The sequence below is a fragment of the Dunckerocampus dactyliophorus genome, chromosome 9, assembly GCF_027744805.1.
Source record: "Dunckerocampus dactyliophorus isolate RoL2022-P2 chromosome 9, RoL_Ddac_1.1, whole genome shotgun sequence".
Lineage (NCBI taxonomy): Eukaryota > Metazoa > Chordata > Actinopteri > Syngnathiformes > Syngnathidae > Dunckerocampus > Dunckerocampus dactyliophorus.
The window spans coordinates 24,268,950-24,285,805 of NC_072827.1; the positions used below are offsets into that span (position 1 = coordinate 24,268,950).

The window sequence follows — 16,856 nt, forward strand, 5'->3', positions numbered from 1 at the left end:
CAATTAATTAATCTAAAAAAAACGCAATGTAGCGAGGCACGACTCTAATTGTTTTGTGAAACAAGAGTTTGGAGTTAAGGTAGTTGTTGTTTATTTATCCCCATAGTAGCAGTAGTTGGCCTGTGTGTGTTTCCCTACCTGTTGCATGTTTTGTTGTCATTTTTGTGTTGGCACCGTGCTTGTAGGTAGTTGTATGTCTAGGTTTAGCTTTAAGTGTCTCTTGAGGATGTACTGTATATGATCCAAAAATGCACGTGATGATGGAAATATCCATTATTATCCGTAGCCCTTTGAGGTAAAACTGAATCTCCCCCTGTGCCTCCAGGCAAAACTATCAGTGAGCCTGACAAGCGCCCAGCAGTCGGGGGATTTGACAAAATCAGCACGGGGGGCCTCAGGTCCATCTTGGAGGATGCCGTTTCACCGGCGTTCGGGGCTACCATCATCATCATCCTGACGGTGGTTGTGTCCGGCAGCGCGTATCTCTGCTTTCTAAAGTACGTCTGTGCTGGCTGCTGCACGCCCATGCAGGTGGTTCCGACCGAGGACTTGGAGTCAAATAAAGTGGAAGAGCAAGTGTAGCCAGCGGCAGAACATATTGTAAAGACTCACTTTCTGGTAATGGATGTGGAGAAAATCGTTACGATGAGGAAGAAAACGTGACTGAACAAAGTTCATTCAATTGTAAGGTCATACGTAAATGTGACTCAGTTGCCAGCGGTGGTTTGTTCCAGGACATTTATTCCTAAAAAGTCAATCTAAAATGTATTGTGTGGAATGGGTGTGTTAGCAATTGTCATTAAACAATATTCAATAACATATACAGTAGTTTTTCATTCACTTGAAATAATGTCACAAATAAAAATAGTAATGCAACTGGAATAGTTGAATTACTTTAATTCCTATAAGTACGTTAAGAAAAGCCATATTTGCTTGTTTTGATGAGACAGGCATTGGCCAGACATCAAAGATGCTGAAACCAATCCAATGTATGTCAATATACTGTATGTACCCCCGCCCGCACAAAATGATGTTAGTTTGAAAGGAAATGTGTCAAACACAGCGCTGTAAACCGCTATCTGATCGCCAACATCTGTTGTGGTCAAGTTTGGAACGTTTGCAAAACAAAAAAAGACGTAGAAATTCAATTCTAAACAAAAAGTAATAAACTTGCGGAAAAAAAACAAAACAAACTTTGTGCACATTAAAAAAACCCTCTTCTGGGATTATAGTAAAAATGTGTTTTAAATGAAAATACAAAATAATTTATGAGCTTTATTTAATGTTTTCCGGTCTTTTTTTTTTCTATCTTCTGTCTTTCTCACTTAAAATAATCAAACCAAAACAGTTATGTACCGTTCAGATCTTTGTAACTTACACAATCAGCAGGGGATCAAATACTTATTTCCTACGTTGTACTGTATTTTTAAATCTCAAGTACCCCCTGGAGTGGCTAAATGTACCCCCAGCTATCTGAAGAAAACATCCACATATTAGCTTTGTGTTAGAGGTGAAAATACATTATATTAAAAGCATTGTCTTATCAATAATGAACTAATTTTACGCAAGCAATCATAGATCATCACGCAACACGGCCACTAATGATACATGCAATTTTTTTGCTTGCTCACGCAATTTAACGCTCGTTATTTGGGATTTCAGTATATCCGGTCCTGTGTGTACGTACGGAAGTGTGCAAATTGTCTTTTCCCCATGAAGCGTTGGGAAAAATGCCAAATGCCGTACAGTATGTTAGATTATTGCTGTGAGAAGTGTGAAGGATCGGGTACAACTAGGGTTTGTGTTGAGCTGATGACAACAGGACTTTTATTTGGAAATGATTTCGTGTTAGAATGACACACATCAACAGCTGACCATCGGTTGTTGCCCAAAGTTTGCGCTTTTAGACTTTAAGGATCTGTTTGAATGCAGCAATGCAGCCTGCTGTTTAAGTCATGCGGGTACCTAAATGTCTGCTCCTGTTATAAGAAAAAACATGTCAACAAAAACAGATTAAAACATATTTTATTATCACCTGTTCTCTGGATGTCTCCGGCCAAAGTCACAAGTAAATGTGCAAGCAATGGCTAATTTTGATTTCAGTTACGTCGACGTAAACGATTCTGTCATGAATAATTAATGCTGAGCTACAAAGTGAGTGAAATTACAGGACAACGTACACGAGTTCCGTTCCTAGGATGGCAATGTACGTTGAGTTTTAGTGTAAATCAGAAATGATACCTAAATTATTGCTAAATCAACACGTTCACTGTACAAATAACATACAAAGGACATATAAAGTGCAGTACTAAAAAGATGAAATGAAACGGTAATAAAAACGTAATAAGAAAACTCCTTACTTTTATCCTTGTGGTTGTCTAGCACAGTGGAAGGGGCGTTGCAAGACAGGGAGAGACAGTGGTCTCATTATTGAGACCACTACACTGCTTTGTTATCACTGTCCATTTCATAGGAGTAGACCCTTTCACATCCTTTTATGGAAACCATCTTTATCTTTCATGATAGTCGTTTGCGTTTGACCCGGCACCGAGCCAATGTTGGTCAGCATTTCTCCACTTTTTCAACATTTTATGATCTCTAATATTCACTTTCCTTTTCTTTCCTTTGACGCACCACATGAGAAGAGTTTGCCTCACGCTTAGAGGATGAATGAAGGGAAAAACGCCCTTCCCCAGTGAAGGCGCGCGCAACTGCATATTCTTCCGCTGCATGCACGTAACTATTTACGTTTTAGAAAAATACATTTTTACGTCTTCATGGTTGTCAAACAAGCCAACCAGGACTCTTAATACCAACCACCACAGTGATCTCAGCAGCTGTCAAAAAAGGAACAAAAAAGCTGTGTCCTATAAGTCAGACGAAGATGGCCGTGTCATGTATACAAAGTGTTCGTCTTCATCAATTGTTTCAAAGGAATCCTCACTGGGCGTCACCGGCAAGTTTTCATGCTCTTGCTGGGCAAAGCAATCCACACCCGATTGTTCAGAAAGGCTTTTTTCCTCCTCTTCCTCCGCAAGCCTGCCCAAAATTAATGTGTTGAGGTTAACACTCTGGTTGTCCATCTCTCCAATGCCCCCATTCTCCTCCTCCATCGGCTCTAGCCTTTCTTCGTCTGCAAGTAGACCGTGGTCTGACTTCAAGAGACAGTCCGAAATCGAGGGTCTGCTTGCCGTCAAGTGTTTCGATGCTGCGTTCGAAGATGCGTCATTCCAAATCCACACTTGAGGCTTTGGACAATAAAATTCTTCTCGGAAAGACATGGAATATAAGTTTGAAGAGCTGCTCGGTAGTGGTTCAGAGAAAGACGCAGGCAACGGCAAGGAGGCACAGAGAAGGTTGGAGAACTGATGCGTTTTGTAACCGTCCATCTCTTCATCTGGAGAGTGCAGAGGTGCTTGGATGAAAAGGGGAGACAATGATGCTTTGTGGGGCACAAACACCAGGACCTCTTCAGTGTGGGGGATGGACGTCTAACACACAGATAAAGAAAATCATTGAGACATTCAGTAGTACACTGCAGTTCAAATGATACTTTATGAGAAACACACAGAAGGTGCATTCGCAGAAAACCTTACACGCCATTCATATACAATTTTTTTTGCCCTTTTTAGAGAGACATTCTGAACCCTAAATTTGTTTAGACCCAAAAGCGCTGTAAAAAGCAACACCAGTGCCGTTCTTGAACAAAGCCTAATACTAAGATTCAGCAAATGAGCACAGCTTAGTATCCAGGGTCAGATGACACTCAAGGGTCAGGAGGAAAAGTGAAAATGATTCATGGGAAAATAGCTGTTCTTATAAATGAACTCATATTCCGTACGTACCACAGTAGATGATTTCCTTTCTTCTTAAAGACAGGCACATCTCATTTCATCAAACGTGAAGGTTTCCTTAAACTCTTGTTGCCAGTTTGGACCTCTCCACGTGCTTTTACAATGAGCTGGGATCCTTGTCTCATCTACTGGCCTTTTGCCGCCATCTGGTGGACGTAATTCTACTGACTAATGCCTCCCCATGAAGTGCTCTGGCGGCCCCCAGGGCAGGCCTGTCTCACACCTTGAAAACGCTACACATGAATCCATATCCGCCAGGTTTCCACTGTGGTGAGATGCAATTAGAATCTCCCCAACTCAAATAAACATACCAGCTACAACATTTTACAACTTTCACATCGAAATGATGACCTAGAAGAATAATCACTGTGTATGAATAATTCTGAATCAGAATCTATGCTGTAAATGTAACCAATACAGGTGGCCCTCATTTTACGACATTTCATGGTTACAACACACTCCCATAAATGATTAAAAGGGATTAATACAAAAAGAAAAAGAATGCAGAAGAATACGTAGTTGTGCATCGCTACACATAGGAAGGACAACATCAGTTCTGTTCTTTTAAGATCAACTCTTGCCCTTTTGCAGACACTTCTGATGGTGGTGCGTCAAAAGAAAGTAAAGCCATCACCATGGAAGCGAAATTAGACATCAAATGTTCAGAAAGCGGAGCAATGGTGACCAAAATTGGCTGCATGCTTGGACTAAGCCGTTTAACTGTCGTGACCGTTATCAAGGATAAAGACGGCGTCCTTAAGTCATTCAAGTATTTATACATTTTTATAAACCCAAACGCCCCATCCCAACAACGTATTTATACGTCTTTTACGTTTTTTTGCGTGAGAGGCAAAAAGAGATGATGACGCAACCCTCCACTCATGCGTTTCACTTCGGAGCAATTTTTAGCCATAAAAACGGCCACAAGGTGGCAGGGGTGCATTTGATAAGAGCTCAGCAGGGATCATGTGAACGGAAAAGTCAAACACGACAATGAAGGAGGACGTGAGAGAGCGTGGCGTGCAGAAGGTTACGCATTGTAGGGAAATTTGAATGCATGCACACGCATACACACATAGTTCAGTTCCAAATATTAAAATTGTAAATAGTTCATTGTGTTACATTTGTAAATAAGTTGTTATTTTGATGTATGCTGTTTATATTGGTATAGTTATTTTGATATTCGAGCTGTCACAAAAACAAAAAATATTTCTGTCAAAGTGAAAGTTATGCTTGAAATGTATCTTTTCCCAAAATGCTGTTTTTATCCCTTTTGTAGTTGGGTACTGATATTTCCCTGAAACTTACCAATGTTCTACTGTTGATGAAAGACAGGAGTCATATCTTTCTTTTGGTGGGTTCCATGTTTACAGACATGTACCACAGACCCGACCACTAGCAGTTGTAGTAGTAGTAGTAGTAGTGTCATTATTGCGGCTTCCTCCACCCAGTAAGCCCGTCTCTCCCTCCCTTGGTTGCCAGACAACATCCGGGACAGAACTAAGTAGTTCTTCTCTTTTTTTTAAATTACAGTTTCATTTCATTATTATATTTCGTCTTTTTATTACTGTATTTTATGTCCTTCATGTGTTCTGTGTACATTGTAAGTGTGGTGAGTTGTTAAGTATAAGTTCTGAATGTGTTAATTATAAGTTCTGACTTATACTAAAACTCGACTCAAAACACAGTGGTAGGAACAAAAGTCAAAATTACGTATAATTATATAATATTATTATTATGACTTCATTATATATAATTATTTAACATGGTTTCTGAATGAACAACTGTAATTATTCACTATAAAAACATATTTTTTGTTAATATTTTGGGTGCCTGGAACAGATTAATTGGATTTACATGATTTCCTATGGGAAAAATAGCTTCGGTTTTCCTATGTTTTAGTTATCATCAATCTTTAGGCAACATCAGATTGAAAAGTGTTATTTAACTTTCCCACAGGCCCCGTTGTCGCAACAACTTTGAAACGTCTTGCGTGTGTTTATGTTTCAAAATAAACCACAAGTCACCAAATGAAATTCAGCCAGTTGCTATGCTGTGTTCAGACTGTGTGAAATGAAATATTTTCAAAACACACGTGAATATCACCACCGTGACTCCATCAGCTCACTTGCTTTATACAGTACTTGTGCAGAGTTGCAGCTACTCCCAGCTGCGAGCTAACTTACCAGAGCTGGTGGCATAGGCCTTCTTCTCAGACAGAGGAATCCGGTATTGACCAGAAGGATCACAATGATGAGACCAGCAATCACCACGATGCACAACACAACTACAAAGAGTGATTCTAGGAAAACAATAAAGGATGAGAAGATGTTACACAGTATTCCAATAATAACCATGTCCTTGATTCCTTTATAAATCCTTATTAACATTTTTAACAACACAAGGGATGTTATACTTTTGTATTAAAAGTTTTAGCTTTTAGCTGATATTCATCGAGTTATGTGGACATGCAATTACCATAGCAACACAAACATGACCCAGCAGCCCCCATATGCTTTTAGAAGGTTAAGGGAAACAGATGGGAATGGCATAAAACCTATGGTTTCCAAGCACAGTATTGAATGTGAGGCTGGTGGCACTTTGAGGCACAATTATATTGAGCAAAATTGCTGATAGCTAATATTTTTCAGTTTTATATAATAGCAGCTCCTGTTTCTGACATCGTTTTTTGGACTGTGTGATACCAGTAGTAATTTTGGAGGGTTATGTCTGAATTTTAAAACAACATGAATTGACCCAGCCACACAGTCAGGCGATCGGGAAGATCTGGGTTTCGAATCTCCATCTTTGTGTGGAGTTTGCATGCTTCCCCGTGTGTGGGTTTTCTCCGAGTATTCCGGTTTCCTCCCACATTCCAAAAATATGCATGTGAGGTTAATTTGGTGGCTCTAATGTATGAATGTGAGTGTGAATGATTGTCTATATGTGACCAGTCCAGGGTGTACCCCGCCTCTTGCCCAAAGTCAGCTGGGATAGGCTCCAGCATACCCCACTGGATGGATGGATGAATTGACCCATCAGCTGTGCATGTGTGTTTTGCTGTGTATGTATAAGGAAGATGATCAAACACCTGTTCCACAAAAAACCTGCCTTGATTGGATGACCAATAGTGAGATAACCATATTCTGAATTTAAACCGAGTTAAATTTTTAATGTAACTGAAATTAAGAGTGCCAAAGCAAAGGAAGTATCTTTTACCTGATGTATAGATGCTCGAGGTAAAGGCACATTGAGGTTGGCTGTAGTTGGACACCCTGGGGACTACGCTGTCAAAGAACCGAACGGATATGCAGTAGCCCCTGCCGGGAGCGAGGTTCTTCAGAATGACTCTCTTCAGAGATGTGGTTTCCTGAAGGAACGGTAACCACCGACAGAGACCAGATACAGTATAATGTCAATTAAAGACAAATACAAGCTCTCTTGAATGTCAGCATTCAGATGGTTTGGCTATTGCCCGTTATAGTGTTTTTCCTAGTACCGTAAAGCACCGTGTATAAACCGCACTTTTTTTCCACTGGTAAGAAGCAAAAAATCGGGGTGCGGTTTATACACGATGACAGGTCTGTGACCAGACGCAGAAATTGACGAGAAGCCCATTTTAGAATAGCCGTCTGTGGGTCAGACAGTTGCTTTGACTTTAGCGCCCTCTGCTGTACAGTTGCTGAAAATGCTAGTGTATGCAACTAACTTATCTGACGGCTGTCTGTATTTTCACACAGTGAAACGATCTCTACATACACTGAAGCTAACCTAAGCTTCCATTAAAACATTGCAAATGTAAAATACAATACAACGTTGGAGTTTATTCAAATTCACACTGAAGCAATGCAATAAAATAATAAAGAAAAAGAGAAGCAGTGAAAGATAAGATATCAAAACATCTCTGAAAATTGCAAATTTCTTTATTTTGATTTATTATTATTATTATTATTATTATTATTATTATTATTATTAATCTGTGCTTAGCCATAATATTAAAGATCTAGATGCTGAAGTTCAGATTTCTTCTTTATTCTTCTTTTTGAAATTGCTTAGTACCTTTACGCATGTTGATTTGAGATGAAAGAGTTGGCAAGCATTTCTGAACTAAACATTTTTTTCCCCCCGCCGTGAGCCTGAAAATGGGGGTGCGGTTAATACACGGGTGCGGTTTATACACGGTGCTTTACGGTATCTTATTTTGTACATTCAGTGCATCCTGGTAATCTTCATTACACTCTCGGTGTGTTTGTCCTTAAAATTACCTGGGCTCTTTCTGCACCACTACTCTTGATCCTGAGTTGGTAACAAAGAGATTCATAGAAATCTCTTAGATGCTGCATTTGCGGGTGAAGGTCCACACACAGATTTTGGCCACAAGGAGTCACAGCCATTAATGGCAGGTCCAGGTAAGCTACATCACAGAAACACACACTGTACAGCAAGGGTACTTAAACACAAATCTTAAAGGTCCACAGTGACATTTTTCAATGACTCAAAAGGTTGATTTATCATAGTCGGTCAAGTCACAAGCCATGACTCTGTAATACTAAAACAAATTCAAAACAATAATAATACATACTAAAATAAAATAACACTTGTGAAAGTCACCAGAAAGCAGTGGCAAAGCACACAGCAAGTGTTCTGTCACAGAGCAAAATCCAAAATATACTGTACATGTACCACTGTTAGAAAGGCCACAATTCTTTTACATGTTTATGTCTTGATGCTTCACTGCACTGATGAAGTTCAACGCACCATAGTTGTGTGCTTGTTTGGTTACAGAAGCACTAACTTCTCCAACCGTGAACTGTCGTTCACTCGTAGTTGAAATGCGTTTAATAAGTGCGGGAGGCATATTTAGGGCTTAAACCTGAATCGTGTCGCGAGTGAACAATGGAAATTGAAAGAGAAAGGGAGGGTTCCGGAGCTGAATCTGATCTAATCATTACAACAGCCACTTTTATTTTTATTGACATTGGAGAACATCAACATCAAGCTACCAGGAGAGTTTGCAGGGGGGATTTATAAAATAAGACATTTTTATTGCCGTATCAATTAATCGCCTTTTTTTTTTTTTTGCCATTTGCTGGTATATTATATTATCTCATCAGTTAACTGAGGACAATGATTTGACTCATCACAAAGGAATGCAGTTTCTGGAGAACTCGTGTGTGCGTGCCGAAGAGCTGATGCTAAGCGGAAAAGGTGTCGAAATCTTTTAGTCTGCTTCACTTTGTCAGACAGGTACCTCGGCGTGGCAGTAACCAGGCCTGGGTGTGGCTCGAGAAATTGAACTCAGGTGTGTTATGTTTGGGGGGGGTGTCACACAGGGCCATGCAGGTTTGGATTTTTTCTTTGCCCTTAGTAATGAAAAGTTTCATTTAAAAACTAGATTTTGTGTTCAGTTGTGTTGCCACTGACTAATATTTAAATTTGTTTGAGGATCTGAAACATTTAAGTGTGACAAACATGCAAACAAATAAGAAATCAGGAAGGGGGCAAACACTTTTTCCCACCACCGTATCTGGGGAGTTGAATCAGAGCATTTGCACATGGACCTGGGTGAGAAGTGAAACAAGAAGTGCAAAATCAAGCGAGTTCAGTTGCTCTGATTCAACACTCAGTCGGTAAGTTTAACAATAATATATGGACCATTTCTTCTGTAGAGCACCCCTTTGCCTGGGTCAACAGATCGAAATGGGCATTAAACAGTACCATCATACTGGACCTGGTAGTCTTCATTGTGGGCGGAATTTCCCCATGCAACACAACGTGAGCGTTGCGCCGCTTTATGCCACGCTCTTCTCCAGCAGGTATCTACTAGCTATCTAGCTGAGTCAGACGTTCGGCGCTTTGAGTCCACACTCAATGTCCTTCCCCTCCTGCTCAAGCTTGACCAAATCGCCCATGAACATTGCACACACCTCGTGGTGGTGTAGCCAGCGAATAGCATAGACGCGAGGTGCGTTCACCGACATCATTATGCAATTTTTTTTGGTCGAAGACCCCCGCAACCGATTGAAAACGGCTTTGCGACCCACTGGTTGCGGTGATAGGAGCAAACCCCAGCCCGCGGGCGTCATGGCGATGCTGGTGTTTTAGGTGGCTGATAAGGTTGGATGTGTTGAAGCGCTATGGTTTTTTTCCCTCATCATGGAATATCTGCAGAGCATTTGGAGATATATCTTACTCTGAAGCAGTGAGAAGTCCCACACAATCCACGCCATGTTTGTTTACAAGTGAGCTCAAGGGAAGTTACGACAGGCCGTTTGCGGCACGTCACAGAAAAGGAGCGCTTGATTTGCTCATGCTAACCCACCTAAAGCACAGTGCGGGTAATCTTGCCTCATTGGCTCTTTTTTTTTTTTTTTTTTTTTTTTAATCGGATATCTGAGCTTTTTTTTTAATGTTATCAAATTTATCGGAATGACGTTATAATTGCTCATAAGAAGGAACTCTCCCAATGCTAACGTATGAGTCTATATTATGTCTTATTTATGCTTTATATGTCTTATTTACTCTTATTATGTCTACTATATTGGGTAATACGAGTATAAAAGGTGACTATAGGGTTGGTATTTCATGTCAAGAAGGCTCCACAGAGCACCAGAGCTTTCTAGCTCAGTATGTCCACGGTCTGGAATTATTTGCAAGTTTTGCCTTCGGATTGTAAATATGCAATTTGCAATGACTGCAAGGAAGTGAGGTGGCCTTAAGCGTCTTCCTTCAATACTTGTAATATCACACGCAGCGCTTTGTATCAAAATAACGACTGGAGAAAAAAAACGCCCAGCTATAACCAGTTTATAATTTCACTGATCGTATTCGTCAAGAGTTTCATGCTTTATTTTGCTCTTACACGGATGTTCGTGACACATAGAAATGCATCTTTCCAAATTGTATCATTGCTGTTGATAGTTGACTATTGGCCATCACTTTTTTAATTCCTATTTTGTTGAGACAAAATGTTTAAAATAAACTTGGTACATTTTGTGTAACTTGTATTGCATATTGCAGTATTTATTCTTATTTTGCACACGTTGTTAATCTGTGAAGTGCATCCAGTGGCATCACAATAAAAGAAGCTTACTGTGTTCATTCATTACACAAGTGTACAGTACAACAATGTCATTTAGCCCTTTACAGTAGTCAACATCTTCTAAATGAAATAAGGTGTAACCTACTGTCTTTGATGGGCTGGAATCCAGGGTGAGTGCTTGGCAGAGAGGCTTGAGCTCCCAGCTTGGCTATAACTTTTGTTATGTACACCTGACTTGGGTCGGAGAAGGCTTCGGTCATGTTGCAAACCAGTGGGAACTCCACATGCTGACAAGCAGCCACTGGGACCCAAGTAGTTCCCCTGCAAGACAGAATAGCACGAATGAAAGCAGAAAAATAGAATATTGTGGGACAAGGTAAAGTGGGGTTGTGTTTTCAAAACAGAAAATAAAAGACTTTGAAGTAACCCAAAAAAGAACATTAATTTTCATACAAACTCCTCTACTAAATCCTTATGAGAACAGACTGCCTTGATTTGTGTCATTTATGACACTTTACTGCAATAATCACCATTATCATCCAGAATGTCATAGTTGATAAGGACAATGTTGAAACTCACGTGTCTGTAATGATCATTACTTGGTAATAAACATCCACGGGTGTTGCAGGTCCAGACTCCCATGTTAGCAAATGGATGAAATTAATGGAAGTCAGGGTAATGTTGACTGGTTGGGGAAGTTCACTAACAGCTGCAAAACAGACACAAGGGACATTATTTATATGCACGTCAATGTTGTTAAGTGCGGTAAGCAGTGGAAGCTTAAAGGAAAACCACACTTTTTTTTTGGAGTTTTGCCCATCATCCCCAGTCCGTATGTGAGACATGAACACGTCTTTCTCCTTTCTGTGTATTCGAATATATTATAAGTTATATAAAAACAGACAAAAAGAGACAGCTCGAGCTGTCTGTTTTACTGCACGTAATAGGATCCACCTACAGTATGCTGCCTACAGAGACCGCTACTAAAACACCTCCAACAATGTTTTATGGTTTTATATACACTAGGTCCCCAACTTACGAACACAATTGGTTCCAGACGACCGTTCTTATGTCGAATTGTTCTTAAGTAGGGGAAAAGGTAATATTACCAATGATATAGGTACTACATGTACGTGTATACATATACAGTATATGTGTATGTATGTAAATATGAGTTTGGATGCAGTAGTAATATTAAGCGAGGATAATTAATGAAAAAAACAATAATAAAAATGATATAATAATACGTAATGATAAATGTTATTTACCTTTGAAGAGGAGTGGTCGAGCATACGCCGTTATGGTGGAGTTGGAGGAGGAGTTATTGAAAAAAAGGACAAGTCGTCGTTGTCGTTAGACTCTTCTAAAAGAGGTAGTGTTCTGTTGGTGGTGTAGAATTAAGCAGGCCTATTAACTCTTCATAAACTTTAATCACACGCTCTGTCCGGGTTGTACAATTTAGCTTTCCATTTAGCTTTATCTCCCCAGCGTCTAACTCTTCCTCTGTTGGTCCCATTAGCTCTAACGCTGCCTCTGTTGGTCCCATTAGAAGTGTCACAGTGCCCTCTACTGGTCAAGCATGTACAGTAGCAGTATAAATACTGATTGAGTGACTACAAGGCAAAATAAAATAAAATATAGACCAGTCGGCTTGTGTTCGTATCCGCGAATGTTCGCTAGTCGGGTGTTCATAAGTTGGGGACCTAGTGTACATGCCGTGACCATGTAGTAACAGGTACATTCATGCTAACATGTAATACTTACAGTAATTTGTTCATTACGGGGACTTCCTTTTTTGGTGCACTGATTTCACATAGCAGCACAGAAACGAACACCTACACCTAGCGTTTACTCAACAAACTCAATAATAAAAACACAACAGCACTGGCGGCATCTTGAATATGCAGCCTTACCTTTTGGTAGCAGCCTGAGGCGTTGTGAGCACGGCACTGACGCGCTGCGGGCGAATCTGTGGTGAAACTCTGGTGTGGTATGGCTAAGTGTCAACGTAGTTCGATCAGCGTAACAATGTTAATATGATAATAACAACAATGTTGCTTTAGCTCGGTTAATATGCATGTTGCATTACATGTAAATGGAGCATTGTTGGCACTTTTTGGAGACTTTATCAGACGACTTCATAGGCGGAATAAGTAAGTTTCATACATGCAGTAATGAGCTGTCTCTTTTTATCTGTTTTTATATCTTTCGAACGCACATAAAAGAGAAAGACATGTTTCCATGTCTCGCAAAAGGCCATACATCCCGAAACCAAGCAAAAATAAAGACAAAATGAGCAAAAAGTCATGCACATTTCCCCCTTCTCTATATTTCCTACTTCTTTATCTCACCCTGCTTATAATATCAAGGCTATTGATACGAATATGAGGACTGTGTTGTTAGGTGTGCTGTTGTGTCATCCCAATCCATAGTATGTTACTAACCCGTTTCTCTTTCTCTTTCTCCCCTGTGGTTAGTGCTTCCTGCTCCTGGGTGTGTGGCCGTTGCACCTTCTCATGTATCTCCTTGTTATTGGCTGTCCATCTACCCTGTGTCCTTCTACTCTACTCTATTTCTTAGCGAATGTAAACACAATATAACATGACAATAAACAGACCTGGGACAATCTGGGGAAGTGACGTGATCAACATCAAGACAGCGATCATGTCAGCCACTTTCCCTCCACTGATTTCAGTCCTCCAGGATTTTCACACCATTACTGGACTCTTCTGTCAGCTAGGACAAATTTCAAGAGTTGTTGATGAGTTTACATACATGTAATTATATACAGTGTGTCATTTACAGTACGTGCATCACATTACCTTACATGAATATCTAGCAAACCACAGTCCCACAAGAGTACAGTGCATTGTCAGAATTCAACAGCACGCGCAAGCGTAACTTTAGTCAAGTAAATGGTGTTCAACTTAAAAAAATATACTGTATTAGAGACAGTACCTCAATTAGAAGATATTTTACTACTTACTACTTTGTTTCACCCACAAAGCACACCGTCAGGTTCCAACACACACAATGACTTGGAGTTGGAGTGCAAGTTCTGCATTTAAAGCCATACAAGAAAAGTCCATGTCGACGCTGACTATGTCAAACGACAGACAGGTAAAAAAAAAATAAAAAAAAAAACGTTTCGCAATCTCACACAGTCAGCGGCGGCTGATTAAATCAAGTGTACAGGTAAAACAGCAATAACTAACCGTACACGTTATATTTGCACATGTCAAAATTCTTTAGTCCTGAAGGAAACAAGTTGATGTCAGATGATTTCGTGAAGCGTCTCGCCCCAGTACTTACGTGGTACGGCACAGCCACTGGGACAAACTACAATGTGTCTACCCGATTTGTGGCTTACCGTTTTTTTCTGTACTAGACAAAATCATGTTTCATACTTTTATTACAACATTTAAAAAAGTGAGGCAATTAATTTGTCGCTGTACCGGTGCCTATCCAAATTTTAAAAAAACCAACATTGATGTGGTAATGTAAAATTGACTTGAAAAATTAACAAGCACTCAAACTGCAGTATAGAATTTGTTACAACTTAAAATAACTAAAAAAAAAAAACTTGTTACAACTTATGGTAGAAAAATTGAGAATCCTCGGTATTGCCTATTAAAATGAATTAATGAACCATTACTGACACCTCTCTGTGGTGTCAATAAAAAACAAAATAACAATAATTAAAAAGCCAGAGTAAACACAGATATATTATGTCACTGATTCCTCACTCTGGGACTTTCCCTGCCTTCTGTGCCTCCACTATCTTCAACCTTAATTTGAAAGACGAAAGTAAGATGAAGTTAGTTGAATGATAATAGGCTACTTTTGTTGATTACCTACAATATGCCAAGGCTATGTGATGGGATCAAGGAAAGCCCGAGTAGAGCCCTTGTACACTGGCGTGTCTGAGATAGAGTCAAAATGAATGGTGGCCTAAATCATTTTCGGACCTTTGTATTGGGTTCTGGACTCCTATAGAGCAGCTACACACGATAACCTGCACAGGAAGCTTTCTAGATGTTCCAGACTCTGCATGTCTTTCTGCAGTGTTTCCTGCCTCCCGCCCAAACGGTCTGTGTAATTTACTCCACCCCCGGCCCTCCTCCAGGTACGCTTCCCGCCGAGCCAACTCCGCTGTGATTGGTCACACTCCCAAGCGCTCCCGAGGACTTCCGGACAGCTGCTGAACGCCTTTTGTCTGATTACTTACACAAAATAAACACAGTTAGCACACTGATCAATTGTTACTTACAGCTTGCTCTTCTGACTCTTCAACACGACCAAGTAACGTTGGAAAGGTGTCGGACTTCAGCAAGAGTTTGGCGGATAGCCCAGCTTTGTATTGGCCCATGTTCACAAAACAGTCCCGTGTGAAATGCAGTTGACAGATGATCATATTTTTCTCTTGCAGGCCGGGAAACAGCAACTCCAACCACGTCTGCCTGATGCTTGCCTCTTTAGACACACCCCAACAAACCTTTCCTGGGAGCCATTGCTCGACGTGCTAACACCGTGAACAGAGCAATACAGGTGGGGGTGCTGGGCATGCCCATATAAGAGAGTCCGGGTTGCATTGACGTCAATGGAACACAGTGTTAAAAAAAGAGCTGTCTGAAACTGCTTTCAGATCTCACTTCCAAATGCGCACACCTCATTATCTGATGTGTTGGCATCTTTTAACACGAGAATACAACATTGTAACATTTATCGGTCAGAAAACAGGAAGAGCATAATAGGTCCCCTTTGATCTTAAATTAGGCCTTTTTTCTCATAAACTGTTAACAACCTCAGTGAAAATGTCAGTTTGTGTTCAAAAGTTCAAGGAAAACTGCCCATCATCCATGATCCTTATGTGAAACATGACCAGACGTCTTTCCCTTTTCTTTGCATTCTAAAGAGAGAAAACAGCTAGCATGTGGGAGTTAACAATGCATGTAATGGGACGCACCTATTTCGACTATGAAGCCCTTAAATGTCTATGTACATAACTGACCTATATATAAACCGGTGCTTCTCAAATAGTGAGGTAGGTCCCCCTGGGGGGAGGCGCGGTGAACTGTCAAGGGGGGTGTTTGAAGCTGGGAGGACTTTCAGTATTAGTGCAGACCTGCCAACATGTACAAATTTGTTGTACTCAGCATGCAGTTTGACACATTGGTAGGTGTACCAATAGCTGCCTGTAGTTGGCACTCCTGCTTTCACAGCTCGAGTAAACAATGCCATTACAGCTTCTATTATTTTTGTTATTATTTTTTTATAAGTACTTCTATCAGTAATAGTAATGTTAAAAGCAGACCACCACCATCATGGTTGTTATAGTCAAAGTACTATTAGTGTTACTGATGAAAATGTTACACACATTCTCCTCCCCCTCTGTTGTTTTTTCTTTCTATCCACCGTCTTTTTACTCTGTCACTTGTCCTGTTTGGCTAAGCTGCAGAGCTGGACAGGCTAAGGATAAATAAAGCATTTGGATAGAAGAATAAAAATGACCTGATAAAGAATCTAATAAGTGGTCGAACATTCTCGAAGAAGCCAGTGACATGTCGCCTGAGCAAGTACACGTATCAAACACGATAAAATGAAAATTGGAATAAAAATAGACTGAAAATGATACATCTGTGTATCATTGAAAATGAAAAACAATTATGAGTCAGACCTTCTCATGTCATTGAAATGCAGACTGATGACTCACAGTATTAGAAAAACGACTGCTGACTGCGGCCAGTGGGGTGAGTTCAGGCTACACTAATTTGTGTGTGATGTTAAAGGATGTTTGCAAATTTATGTTTAGGTCTTGCCTGATGTTCACTACTGCTTCGTTACTAACTAAAAGTAAAACTAAAATAAAAATCAAAGGAAAATCCTCACCTGTCCTGTCCGAGCGTGACCGGGACTACAGGGGGTCACACCTTCTTGTATGGCACAATTGCTCTTTTCGC

General features: G+C 40.2%; 1 protein-coding gene across 3 annotated transcripts; it reads right to left on the reverse strand.

The window, feature by feature from the left end:
• Positions 1 to 711: 711 nt before the first annotated feature.
• On the reverse strand, positions 712 to 14,215 carry crfb2 (cytokine receptor family member b2). 3 transcript variants are annotated; one of them, XM_054787468.1, is made up of 8 exons: positions 13,883 to 14,215; positions 13,514 to 13,632; positions 11,476 to 11,605; positions 11,042 to 11,217; positions 8,120 to 8,268; positions 7,074 to 7,224; positions 6,041 to 6,156; positions 712 to 3,491 (listed from the first exon to the last, which is right to left on the reverse strand). In XM_054787468.1, exons 2-8 carry the CDS (start codon positions 13,560 to 13,562, stop codon positions 2,868 to 2,870), a joined length of 1,395 nt encoding a protein of 464 aa, XP_054643443.1. In that variant the 5' UTR covers positions 13,563 to 13,632; positions 13,883 to 14,215; the 3' UTR covers positions 712 to 2,867. The 3 variants fall into 3 exon arrangements, with proteins under 3 accessions (XP_054643443.1, XP_054643445.1, XP_054643444.1); XM_054787470.1 differs by lacking the exon at positions 13,883 to 14,215 and adding an exon at positions 13,719 to 13,869 and having other exon boundaries at positions 8,120 to 8,288; XM_054787469.1 differs by lacking the exon at positions 13,883 to 14,215 and adding an exon at positions 13,719 to 13,866.
• Between the last annotated feature and the right edge of the window lie 2,641 nt (positions 14,216 to 16,856).

Coding starts and splice junctions, on each gene's coding strand:
- crfb2 (XM_054787468.1), bottom strand. CDS start 13,562: ATGATCGCTGTCTTGATGTTGATCACGTCACTTCCCCAGATTGTCCCA. Junction 6,157..7,073: donor CTCGAGCATCTATACATCAG/GTAAAAGATACT, acceptor TTGTTTTCCTAG/AATCACTCTTTGTAGTTGTG. Junction 3,492..6,040: donor GGCCTATGCCACCAGCTCTG/GTAAGTTAGCTC, acceptor TCTGTGTGTTAG/ACGTCCATCCCCCACACTGA.